Raw genomic sequence first — 13,784 nt, 5'->3', positions numbered from 1 at the left:
ACCCTGTCCTTCAATATACGCGCATGTATATGATTTCTAGGCCTAGAACTCGGAGTGTAATATGTCACCTTCGACAGAGAGCATCAACTGTCGTCCGCGGGGATATAGATTTCCGATATCAATCATGATAATAATTATGTTAGCACAATAGCTATTGTATACTTCTGGTTATAATCCCTTGATTTTTGGTTTCTGAATAAAAGAGAAACCAAAACTAAAGATTTGAAATGAGGGAGTACGTGTTTCACAGCAAACATGGTAATGTAAAGGCAAAATTGCCAGACCCCTTAAGGACATAGTATTTATGTGTTTACTAGGTTATATATTATGAAGTGTTGATAAATTATTTGCCAAAATGTTTGCCAACAGATATTTTGCAATAGAATTTTGACAACAGTTTAAAAATGCTCTTGTAGTGTTTTTGAAATAAATTGTTTTAAAAATGTTTCATGGCTTCTTTTAAGAAGCCATGAAACATTTTTAAATGTTATTAAAACGTTTTGACCAAACCCAAACGCGTTTATAACGTATTCATTTTGTTTGTATTTGCTTGGTTAGTAATGTGCGTCAAGCCCCTACAATATACAGTCGCCTTTGGTTTGTTCACCTTGGTTTGAAAATCATATTGACAAGACTAAAATTACTGATTATCGTTATTAAAATTTCGGAAGAATAACGACGAATTATAAATAAATTATAATTTCCGATATGATTTTTTAAAGACATATTTACGATGGTAAACCGTATAATCCACCCAAAAATATTCAAGATATCTGAATGTCCTCCTTATTCCGAGGGTAAGAAACAGAAACATAAGAAAAATATCAAAAAGCCTGAAAATTCCAATTTTCTAACAGGATTCGACATTGGCAAAGCAAGCCTCTCCGAAAGACATTTATTTTTTTTGTCCACACTGTATTTGACACTTATTTTAATTATAAATGACTACTTTTTATTTACTTTAAGATCTGAATTAAGCAATGTCCGGTACACAACTGCAATCAGTAAGACGTCTTGTATTTGTCCATGGCTGATCCCATACTGTCACGTCACACAAGTGAGTCTGGCAAAATAAATAAATATAGAAAAAAGTAAAAAAGTAAACAGTTTCTTACAGGGTGTGCCTGAAAGAACGGTATTGTCGGAAACTTAATTATTGGATATTTTAACGCCACAGCTAACCATAACTAAATACTGAGTGTGGTTAAGGAATATATGTGACCGTACACCACGAATGAGCCGTAAATGTCCTCAATTGTATTCTGAGTTACAGTGTAAAATGGGCATGAAGGTCATATTCATAGGTATTTCAATTGGTGCTACGTGTATCTCATTAAATGAGGTACACGTAGCACCAAATTGAGGTACCTATTAATACGACCTTCATGCCCATTTTACACTGTAACTCAGAATACAATTGAGGACATTTACGGCTCATTCGTGGTGTACGGTCACATATTAGGTATCACATACATTTTGAATTTTGACAATTGACCATAATGTTCTTGAAATATAAGAATTTTTACGAAAGTCCCTCATTTTCAAGCCTTTCATTGATAGATATTGACTCCGCGGAAAGGCTTGAAAATGAGAGAGTAAGGTTAAATTCTTTCATTTCAAAAACGGAGGTCAATTGTCAAAATTAAAAAAATATGTGATAGCTGATATGTTCCTCAACATCACCACTTATTTAGTTATGTTTAGTTTATGCGTTTAAGTACCCAAACAAATCAGTTTCCGACGATACAGTTCTTTCAGGAACACCCTGTATCATCATAGTGAATTGAATAATAATACGGGTTACTAGTGTGAGGAGATTATTTCAAACTGTAAAGTTTGTAATACTCCCAATTCTGGCATGTAAGATGTTCCCTAAAAACAATATATAAGTTCATATTTGTAAAACGTTTTTAATAAGACAACAAAAACAGGCAGACGGACCTGTCAAGTAGGTCTTTAACTTAAATGAATCTAGGCACCCGCGATGTAAATAAGCTGTAAAATAGCACCGGACGTTGGAGGAAGCTTGTCAATACCCTGCGTAGCTTTAAGTTGTTTTTTAATTTTTCCTCTACAGGGAAGCAACAGTTGGTGCTGCTACATCTTTGGTACAGAGCAACATACACATGAATCCCTCGTAGCCACTTTCAACTTCAGGTGATGGTACGTTTCCTTTGCCGAGATCTTTTAGGGCATTTCCAACATTGTTGGGTGCTTCTAAAAAAGAAGATCAAACAAGCGTCGATGTTAGATTTTGAAAGCAGAGGTGAGAAAGCAAAACTTGACTTTGTTAATGATCGAATCAATGAAGATGTAAGCCTCTGGAAACGAATGGCAATGTTAAGGTACACAAATTGGAATAGACTCTGGAAAACGGTAAAACGTTAGTGTAGCAAGCAATGTGTTCCGCACTTTTGATGATATTGCGAGAACATTCGTTACCAATATTGAGTCTTTCTTTAAGAATTAGGTTATACAGCAGCACGTGTCTTTGATAACTACAACAAGAAGCTGACTCTCTAAGACGATAGCGATGAAGACCTACTTATAAACTTACTGTTAAAGACATAAAGAAGGTCAGTAGGAAGTCGCAGGATAGCCTGACTCTCTTCCTGGCTGATAAGGTCATTTCCAACTACACTAATTCTGCAGTTACTGTCACTAGAATAGATGTCTTAACAAACACACTAGACCTGAAGTACAGTACTGACCATAGCACACAGTATAGCAGGCGATCTTCCATGGTCTTGAACTTGCGAGGTCTGGTGTTAATTGAGGTCGACTTCTGCACCCAAGATACATACTGCTGGGTTCTTCTATTGAGAAAACTCCTTGAAGCAAGACAATCACATAATCACAGGAACATCAGACAACATGAGGGCCATAGCTTTCAAACATATCTATAATGAACTTTGAGCATCAAGGAATATGGTCCTACCTGGTTGACATTCAATGCCTGTCAGTGATACCACCGGACGAATAAGTGTAATGGGGCAGAATTTTGCCCTCTCAAAATTATTAGAAGCACCAGACAAATTGTAAATACACTGAAATAACTCGGCAAAGGAAACGTACCATCACCTGAAATTTATAAGTGGCTACGAGGAATTCACGTGTATGCTGGAAGATGTAGCAGCCAATACTGCTACTTCCCTTGGGTGCTAAAAGGATAAAAACTTACAACCTACGCATGGTATTGACAAGCTTCTTCTAACGCCCGGTACTAGTTGTATGTCGCCATATTACGCCATTCAGTTTATAGAAAGGAAATATGTATTTAGTTTCTATGAAAATTATTATTACATTTATTTAATCATTCCTTTCTTTGCCTTTCTCTGCACTTTAATATTCTTTCTTAGGCGGCCTACGCTCATTCTCTCGCTCTCCTTCCCCCTAAGGTATGGGCAAACATAAGGTACAGGTAACTGGAGAGGGGAAGCGACGAGTTACCCCGAATCACAACGCTATTTATTTTGGGATGTTCATGTTTGTTTTATTGTGGGACGTAGGATATATTTGGGTGAAAAAAAAGCGACATGTCAAAGACAAATCTTTGGGCACATACTTTGTTATGTTAATACAGTTCTTTTCCACATACCTATGTTACCATTCGCTTTGGCGATTTACTAATATTGTATATTTTGTGACTGCAATTTGGCGTTTTCAATGCGTTTTAAGCTTACCATGAAATTAACGCTGATATCTGGACATGCTCCTTTTAGAATTTATGTCTGACCGCCTGTTTTTGCACCAAACAGAATGCAGATTGGCTCAGGATAGATGTCGTATTGCTCTATGTGGATCTCTTGACGATATAAGTTCTTTGAATTCATTGTACATAACAACATCCAAATTTTCGTCTGCAACAGGGTTCCTGGCTGAGTTCGAAACGGCTGTAGTCGTATCAAATTTCATAGAAAGGGCACGACTTATTTTGATTTATACCAAACTGTTATCAAATCAGATATATGCTGTGATTGGCACCTACATGAGGTATCTCTTTGTATAATGCCTTGCTATTCAATGACTGACCTTAAGTTGATGTACGCTTGATTGATTCAGAGTCTATGATGTAATAAAGCATCCAGTTTACGACTGATAACTTGAAAACTTTGATCGATTGATAGCTATTTCACATTTTCCTAGTTCATATAAAACGTCTATTTGAATAGCATGTTAGATAATATCAGTATTGATTTATCCTATTCAGCAATATCAAGAAGTTTCACAACCGTGAGGTCCCGGGTTCGATTCCCAGCTCTGCCTATTGTTTTCTGATGGCTGTGTCTCTTACAGGCACGCTCCCTCTGGAACCCAAACCAGGTTCCCGCTCTCTTTACACCCCTCAAACACTTAATTATTGACAGTCGCCTGACTGATGAAGCGTTATTACGTTGTCAGCATGGTCAAGTCTGTTGCCGATTTAATGGCGGAACCCCCTTTTCTGAACAAAAGGTACAAACTCCCAGTTTCAATGCAAAATGTTGTGCATTTTTTTTACAAGTCTGTGTGTTTATTTCAAGAATTTACGACAATGTTTCTAAATTTAGTTCTGCAAACATTTATAAAAGAATCTCATTCACCCGAATTGTAATATACACCATCAATTTAGATGTGATTTTCATTAATTTTGTACTTAAAATTCCTATACTTTTGTGTATACTGTGTGGTAGTGGATCATTCATCGTTCATTAGACGAATTAATCAATTCGTATTGATAAATTCCTTGTGATACATAATAATATTATTGGGGTGTGGGGGTGTGTGTGTGAAAAATGGCCAAATATGGGTGAAAATGTGTGAGAATCGCGATGAATACGTGAGAGGTGACAGCCCTGACTCTGATGGTGTTATATGGTTCATGTTTGGCTGATCAATATGGCTATCATCTGCGGAGTGTTATACTTCATGCACATCACTCTTGATAGTAAAGTAATTTTGATCAAGTAGGTCAAAGGGATTAAGATGGAGGGTGTATATACGAGTATATGTATTTTTGTTTTTTTTAATGATGAAAACAGTGAGTCAGAATGTGTTAAGGGGGTACTGCACCCCTGCCCAATTGTGTGCCTGTTTTTGCATTTTACTCAAAAATTATAGCGCATTGGTGACAAGTAAGATATGTATATTATAGGGGCAAGGACTACAACTACTGCACTGGAAATCGTATTTCAGCACAGACAACAGTTGTGGAGTTACAGTCCAAAATAAAGGAAAACCAATATTTGATCAATAAATCAATAACTACTTACCTTGAGTTGCTGAATTTGCAAGGTGTTCTGTCAATTACTTGTAAAGATGTGGTGACACTGTGATTTTCATGTATTTTAATTGAATTCGCGCAACTACATGTTTACATGGCTCACATAAATAGCTACCGAGTCCGTATTGATGGTCACATGTCAGTGATTTTAAAGTTGTGGGAGGGCAAGATGTTGATTCAGCTATCAACTTAAGTATTTTGACGAAATACCTCATACTTTTTAATCTAGTGGCATTTTTCAAATTGTATACTTTATTTTGATACACCATGTAGTTTATGTAAGGATAAACCAGGGTGTTACACGAGGTTCGTACTGATTCATAAGCAGAAATTGCTTTCCTGATGATGGCATTGCATCCAGATATGCTAATATGTCTGAAAACCACTACTCTAGTCCCAATCTGGGAAATATTACTTACTACTTACTGTATCTCTAAGTTTACAAGAAACTTGCTTACCGCCCTTCACGCAGTCTGTTAAGGTCATTTCCAGAGTCAAGTGGAAGTTAATTCCTGCAACAACCTGTCAAATAGAGGAAAACTACTCAAATAGTCTACATGTACAACACAATTTACTTAGGTACCACATCCAATTTGGTCCTATAGAACTATCGGTGCCCGGTTAGTACTGATGACTCTTAACATCGCTCCCTGGAGACGTTATACATTATATCAAGAATAATAATTGATTATTTAATTACGAGCAAACAATAAATTATAAAATTAGTAAAAATATGCACTGTTTCAATTGGGCCTTCATATTGAAAATTTTTTTTCCAACGAACATTTACACAATAAAACCGTAGTGTAAAAAGTGTCCATCAAATGCTTTTAAATGGCGCCCATTTTGTAAACCTTTCCAACGATTGAGGATGGCACATTCCTCTTAGACAACCCCTACGTCGCGCAAGCGTGGCAAGAGGCAAGCTTCACGGTCATATTTAACCAAGCTTGTGCCCCCCCCCACAATCAACGGATTGACTCCTTAGTCCAATAAAACTGAGGTAAAGTAAAACATAATAGTCTATTTCATGTAAAGAAAAATAGTATGTGTTGTTGGTCAATCAAACTTCCAAGCAGTATAGTAAGCTTAGTATGTACGTCCCTTTTCCCGCTCCCAGGGTTGCCACCCATGACCATCAGATATCAAGGGCGGTCTCGGTGAAGCATTCGTAAAACGATTTTAAGTTCTGTATATATTACATAAATATTGGGTGTCGTGAAAACATCGGCTCTTTATAAATACATTTTTGCCCATCAACAATGCCCTTTTTATGTGGAGCCAAATGAGTAATATCTTGGCTAACAGAAAAAATTCATCCGCTGAAGACGCCGGTTGACCCGGTGAAAGCGCTCCGGTGAGTGTACACAATTTGAACGGCGTAGAAGTATAATTTTGCTTTCTATGTTACTGTTGTCACCACATGTATAGTGAAAAATAGTTTTAAAAGAAATCAGGGCGTAGCCAGCTTTCTTGCAGGGGCACAGACAAAAAGAATTACAGTTGCATCATACAATACATAGAGACTGTTTGTAGCTTCAAAAAGGGCTTTATTTGGACGATGTACGCGCGTAGCGTGCAAAAAATTTGTATTTTACACTATTTTTGCCCATTATCAGGATGGGAAGTGGCTTTATCTTTACAATGTTTTGTATTTTACACTATTTTGGCCCATGTAGGCTGAATTTTGGTAGAAAAGGGAATCCTTGCCCCTTTTCTTTTTCTTTACCCTCCCGGTTTTCTCTTTCATTTTTTACGTATTATGTTAGGGAAATGTGGCTGGGAGAATTCATGTATGACGAAGAGTGGGTGACAGCTAGTATTGCTGGTCCCAGGTTAGGGTGTTATTGTTGTTTGTATTGTGTAATCTGTCAAATATATCAAATTTTGAAAGTAGTGTTATGGTCATTTGTCATTATTGTGAATCTTGTTTGTTTATACAACCGGTTTCTAGTTGCAGGTCACAATTTCATGTTAGAGAGATTGCGAAATTTACGTGAAACGTGATACGGGAACGCCAACGGCAAGCTACATTAGCCGAAAATCGGTTAGTATGCCCTCTAGAGGGTGAAATCTATTGTGAATTGGTCAATCGTGGAATTACCGTAAGGCTATTACGTTGCGGTTGGTAGCAAAAAATGACGTTCCAAAATGACAAAACAACGCATTATAAAATGCAGAAAACTGTTATGTTTGTCGTGTTATGAAGCAAATCAAAGTATCCAAATAGAACAAGTAGAGTCCGACATGTAATATAATCCATTTTGGGGGTTACAATTTGACCTAGTATAGACAAGAAGAAGTGACTAAATTTAGATTTTTTTTGGCGCGAATTAGAACGGGAAGATTGCCTATTCATTTATGTGTGGAAAATGCCGTCCAAAAATCAGCTTGCGAAGAGGTGTTTTAGGCAAGATCGTGACGTCTTACGACATAATGCGGCAGAAGTGTCTGTTTGGAACAGCAGTTCGTGCAACGTCATTTTTCGCCATTGCTATTTCGTTGCATTAAACAACTCTCAAAGTGTTTTGCTTATGGATACTATTCAGCAAACACCAAAATGTTTTTAAAACATGATAATGCATTATGTTTTGAACAAAATGTTTTTACAAAGTTTTGAACAAAATGTTTTTAAATGTTAAAACCTAATACCCTTGACCCCCACATACCCTTTAACCCGACATTTAACGTGTTCTGTAATATATTTGTGTTTGCTGGGCATACTGCAGTTACTGTCCGTTTTCCTATACACAATACACAGTGCTCTTTCCCATTGACGCGTGACCTCTACAAATAGCCCTACGTTAAAAGTATGGGGATATGACTAGTTAACGTCGCTGTGTGAAAAATAACCGGCCAATATTAAAAGTACTCTTCTAAAGTTCTAGAAAATATAGTTTTTAACATGTCCTAAATTTTTAGCTAATTTAGATGTTTGGAAATATTCGTACTTTGGTGTTTTAGTTAATGTTATAGGTAATAGTACATTGCCTAGTTAACGTCGCTGTGTGAAAAATAACCGGCCAATATTAAAAGTACTCTTCTAAAATTCTAGACAATATAGTTTTGTAACATGTCCTAAATTTTTAGCTAATTTAGGTGTTTGGAGAGGGTCGTACTTTTGTGTTTTAGGAAGGACATGTAAACGACAGATAACACCAAAAATATGAAGAAATTATTTCCAAACCGTGTTAAGTCAACAATCATTATGTTGCTCATTTTCAAGAATGCTGGTTTACAAAAAGCACGCCATTGTCTCATTTCGTGAACAAAGCTACACATACCATTGTTTCCTTTCGTTTCCTTTATAATCGGTTACCCAACTGAAGCTATGAATACCAGCTTTATTGCGATATCGCACATGAAAACAGACACTTGTGCACAACCAGAGAAGATCCGATTTAATCAGTTGAGCTGTTTCAATGAGTGTTATCTTGGTTTAATAGCTTTTAATGGGGTTAAGTCCTGCAAAGGTCGAGATGAATTCTACTGTAGACATGACTGCATCATGGTAGTAATCGAACTAGGCTAGATTATCTATTTTCATTTTGCTTTAAAAAGTAAACAGGGTACTATTTATATGATAATGGAGTTTGTTTCCTTTTATTCGAATATATACACCATAACGACTTCCTAGGCATCCAACACTAAACTCTGTTTAGGTTATTTAGACAAATATCATACACGTGTGAACATAGGCCTATACTCATTTTCCAATGCTCTCAAAACTCAAATATCGCTAATCTGGACTGAATGCTCAGAGCAATTATAGATACAGCCAGTCGTATTTGCATATCAATAGGGCCTACCGAGGAAAGTGGGTTTGATGAGAGAATATAATCTTCTCTGGTTCAATGCATTCAAGGTGAATCAATGTGTGCTCCCTATATCTTTAGATTTTGTCTCAGCATAGCGCCACCATGAGCTTTTTACATGTAGTCTTGGTTCACAAACATACTACGAACGACGAGCGTTAGGACCGACACAAACTGGCTGTGTAGGAGGCTAATTTGGATGTGAACGGCATTATCACGTTCTACCGCATAATGCCGTAATCCGTATCCCGTATGGCGTTTGCAGTGAACGCCTCTTCGTAATCTCTCTGTTAATTCCACGTCCCCACCAACGTCTTTTTCAACACTCCCTTCCCAGCAAACACAAAACGTTTCCAACATCATTCGCAAAAAGTTAGTAAAGATTACCAGATATTGTTTAAATGTCGGGTTCACAAGTATATATATATAAAGGATATAAAGGGTATAAAACGTTTTCATAACATTCAAAAACATGTTATGATAAATTACTCAAATATTTTAACATAATGTTATTTAAAAGTGTTGACAAAATATTTGGCAAAAATGTTTGCAAAAAATATTTTACAATAACATTTTTAAAAATTTTACAAAATAATATTTGTGTATATTTTTGAAGTTTGTTTTAATACAAAACGTTTTAAAACGTTTTTATGGCCTTTATATAACCCGATATTTAATGTTATTAAAACGTTTTTACCAAACCAAAAACCCAAAATATAACCTGTACAAAATGTTTTTAAAACGTTTTGTGTTTGTTGTTGTTTTAGTATTCACACTTGTTGTTGTTGTTGCCTCAGTTGTTACATGTTATTGTTTGTTTTTAGTTGTTTCATGTTGTTAAATCCATTTTTGAAGTCTCCTACAACCCCACTATCGAAAATATGTGCCTCAATCAAGATTTTGGCCCGGTTTTTGGTTCACCTTGACATCTATATTACTAAGATAATGAGCGAAGTAGGTTACCACCGGGTTACCACCTGTATATTAGTGAAAAATATATTAAGAAGGAAATGCACTTCAACCCGGGACTTGAACTTGATCTCGTATGACTTACCTCTCTTTTAGCCTTTACAATTTTGGTTACCATCATAATGTGCATATCATTTGTCCCCCCGTTAATTTCCATACCGGCAAATGTTGCTATCTTTTGCACTTCCTCGTCGTTTACATCGACATCAACACATGTGATACATGATAAAACCACTAGCAGTAAAACACTCAGGAAACACTGTGACGGCGTCATGTTGCTAATAGAGAGATTGCGAAATTTACGTGAAACGTGACACGGGAACGCGAACGGCAAGCTACATTAGTCGAAAATCGGTTATTATGCCCTCTAGAGGTGAAATCTATTGTGAATTGGTCAATCGTGGAATTACCGTAAGGCGATTACGTTGCGGTTGGTAGCAAAAAATGACGTTCCAAAATGACAAAAAAACGCATTATAAAATGCAGAAAAATGTTATGTTTATCATGTTATGAAACGAATCAAAGTATCCTAATAGAACAAGTAGAGTCCGACATGTATAAAATCCATTTTGGGAGTTAAAATTTGATCTCGTATAGACAAGAAGAAGTGAACAAATTTAGATTTTTTTCGACGCGAATTCGAACGGGTAGATTGCCTATTCATTTGTGTGTGGAAAATGCCGTCCAAAATCAGCTTGCGAAGAGGCGTTTTAGGCAAGATTGTGTCGTGTTACGGCATAAATGCGGTATAATTGTCTGTTTGGGACGGGGAACAGAAGTTCGTGCAACGCTATTTTTCGCCTTGCTTTTTCGTTGTGCATTAAACAGCTGTCAAAGTGTTTTGCTTATGGATACTATTCAGCAAGCTCCAAAATGTTTTTAAAACATGATAATGCATGCTTTTTGGTTTTAGTTATAACGTTTTGATAACATATCGATGTATGTTTATATAAAAATCATGAAAACTCGTGTTATACTGAAAAAATAATCCAACAACATTTCAAGCCAAAATTCGAAATGCTACAGTAAAATATCATTTGGCAAACATATTTAAGTGTCTATTGTGTTAGAACGTTTATCAGCAAGTTTAGAACAAAGGGTTTTTTTTTTTTTTTTAAAACTTTTAATGCCCTTGACCCTCACATAACCTTTAACCCGACATTTAACGTTTTCTGTAATATATTTGTGTTTGCTGGGTAGTAACTAGGCATATTAGATTATCTATTTTCATTTTGCTTTAGAAAGTAAACAGTGTATTATCTATATGATAATGGAGTTTGTTTCTTGTTATTCGAATAATATACACCAAGACTTCCTAGGCATCCAACACCAAACTCTGTTTAGATTATTTAGACAAATAGCATGTATACACGTGTGAACATAGGCCTATACTCATTTTCCAATAGCCCGCAAAACTCAAATATCGCTAATCTGGACTGAATGCTTAGAGCATTATAAATACAGCCAGTCGTATTTGCATATCAATACCGAGGAAAGTAGTTCGATGAAAGAAGATAATCTTCTCTGGTTCGATGCACCCAAGGTGAATCAATGGGTGCTTCCAATTACATTTAGATTATTTATCTCAGCATAGCGCCATCATGATTGCAATTGCGTTTACACGTAGTCTTGGGTCAGACTCTATGCGGCTATCACGAGCATACTAGGAACGACGAGCGTTAGGACCGACACAAACTGGCTGTGTAGGAGGCTAGTTTGGATGTGAACGGGACTATGACGTTCTACCGCAAAATGCAGAAATCCGTAACCCGTATGGCGTTTGCAGTGAACGCCTCTCCGCAATCTCTCTAATAAGAATAGCAAACGTAAACGGCAACAGGTATTATATTCCAAAGTAATTTAGACTTTTATATCATTTTAGGGCAAAGAGTCCAAAGTTAAGGGAACGTCCTTCTTTTAATACGTCAATGCCATTAAGCCGTCTCGATCATGGATGTCTCGATGAACCGTTTGGTGTAGGTATAGCGCCCGGGTATAGCGCCAGTGTAGTATGCAATTCTACATACTAAAAAGTATGATATTTTTTATACTTTAATTTATATAAAGAAACACCGCGCAATTTGTGTTCTAATGTGCATACTACCAAATTTCTGTCCCTCATCATTTATTGGACATGGTGATAATAATAATTATTATGTGTATCCATGATCAACCTGGTCTACCACAACGCACTGAAGGGTCTATTGTTCTATTGTTCTATTGTTCCGATTTGAGCGCTGACATATTGGAAAATGTTGCCAATCAATATTCATGAGAGTGTACATTCAACGTCCAGTTATCGAAATTCAGCATCGAAGTGGTTACGTAATTCTCTTGGTTACCGGATCACGCTATTTTGATATGCCTTCAAGTGCCATATACTTTGTGTGGTGATTGTTTCGATCGTGGTTCATAACTCAAGCGCGTGATCCCGTTGACATAGTAACATTACGTAACTTCGATACTGAATTGGGTGACATGTGTTTGGCATGTGTGAAATATATCTGACTGGGTGTTTTAATTACGTAACGTATTAAGGTTTTGGCATCATTAAATGGCTGCCTAGTGCTGTTATATGCTTAGATTCTATAATAATAATTATTACACGGAAAAACAGGGGAGGGGATAAGTTTAAGTGACCGCTTATGGGTTCGAATTTCAACCAGCCTAATCATGAAGCTCCCGTGGCCAAGTGGTTAAGGCATAGGTCTCGCAAACCTGAGGTCCTGGGTTCGATTCCCAGGCGGGATTACTTTTTCTCCTTGTCTCCTTTATTTGCGACGGCGAACCTGATGAAAATTAATGTTTATTTATAATAATTATTATTTTCTTTATTCATTCCTTTCTTTTCCTTTCTCTGCACTTATTCTTTCTTATGCACACATTTAAGCAGTGGCGTAGATTTCTTTTTGACATGGAGGGGGGAGGGGAGGGAGGGGGTTAAGAACCCAGTACAGTGAACCTTATGGTACAAATGCGCGGGAAAATTTTAGCATAGGCCAATTGAAACTAAACTGGTGAAATATGGGACAAAAGTGGAATTAATTCGCGCGAAGCGCTAAAAATATGAGGTTAATTTTGACAGAAACCAATCCACAGGCGTCAATATTGGGGGGGGGGGTGTGATTATATCGACCATCCCCCTGGCAAAATATTGGGGGGATTTATCCTCCCAACTCCCCCCTCCCCCGATCTACGCCTATGTAATTTAGAGCCATGTGACTGCATCGCTCTCCTTCTACCTCTCTCTCCTTCTCCCCCTCTTCCTTTCTTTTTTGTCTTCCGCCCTCCCCTACAATCTCGATCACCCATCCACTTCTCCTCTTTTCACCTCTCGACCCTCCTTCACTACCTCAATTGGACCTGGCTTTTAAAATGGATATTCGTGATATTAAGAAATCCATTTGATTTTATTGAACAGGCCTATATAACCATGATAACAACATAATAGCTGCGAAGTAGTTAATTATAGAAAGTGACACAGATATACCTGGCAGCAATGACACGTTGTTACGGGTAATCGGTCAGCAACTCTATTGAATTTATTTAAATGAGGCGCCTAAATTAAGATGGGCGGTCAATAATTCTATGTCGACGGTAAAGTGTGTTTTTGTGCGTATGCGACAACTCGAGCACACCCTTGTGTGGTATTATAACAAAAGGTATCTCTCGTCCGTGTAGGCGCTTTCACGTGACTTTCATTTGATCACTTAATGACAGTGGCCTGCCTATATAGC

The 13,784-nt window shown here is 37.0% G+C and overlaps 1 protein-coding gene and 1 non-coding gene across 3 annotated transcripts; one reads left to right on the top strand and one right to left on the bottom strand.

The window, feature by feature from the left end:
- Window positions 1-761: 761 nt before the first annotated feature.
- LOC140162180 (cystatin-like) lies at window positions 762-10,336 on the bottom strand. 2 transcript variants are annotated; one of them, XM_072185448.1, is made up of 3 exons: window positions 10,133-10,336; window positions 5,690-5,785; window positions 762-1,063 (listed from the first exon to the last, which is right to left on the bottom strand). In XM_072185448.1, exons 1-3 carry the CDS (start codon window positions 10,319-10,321, stop codon window positions 974-976), a joined length of 375 nt encoding a protein of 124 aa, XP_072041549.1. In that variant the 5' UTR covers window positions 10,322-10,336; the 3' UTR covers window positions 762-973. The 2 variants fall into 2 exon arrangements, with proteins under 2 accessions (XP_072041549.1, XP_072041550.1); XM_072185449.1 differs by having other exon boundaries at window positions 5,722-5,785.
- A 2,389-nt stretch (window positions 10,337-12,725) lies between these two features.
- On the top strand, window positions 12,726-12,799 carry Trnaa-cgc (transfer RNA alanine (anticodon CGC)). Its single transcript has one exon. It is a non-coding gene; the product is annotated as a tRNA-Ala (tRNA).
- The last annotated feature ends 985 nt before the right edge of the window (window positions 12,800-13,784 follow it).

Source organism: Amphiura filiformis, chromosome 10, assembly GCF_039555335.1.
Source record: "Amphiura filiformis chromosome 10, Afil_fr2py, whole genome shotgun sequence".
Classification (NCBI taxonomy): domain Eukaryota; kingdom Metazoa; phylum Echinodermata; class Ophiuroidea; order Amphilepidida; family Amphiuridae; genus Amphiura; species Amphiura filiformis.
This window is presented reverse-complemented; position numbering and strand designations above follow the sequence as displayed.

Excerpts from the sequence above, each read along its gene's own strand:
- LOC140162180 (XM_072185448.1), bottom strand. The coding sequence starts at position 10,321 with ATGACGCCGTCACAGTGTTTCCTGAGTGTTTTACTGCTAGTGGTTTTA. Across the intron at positions 5,786-10,132 it reads TTGTAAAGGCTAAAAGAGAG|GTTGTTGCAGGAATTAACTT; the intron begins GTAAGTCATACG and ends TCTATTTGACAG. Across the intron at positions 1,064-5,689 it reads CTTGTAAACTTAGAGATACA|ACTCACTTGTGTGACGTGAC; the intron begins GTAAGTAGTAAG and ends TTATTTTGCCAG.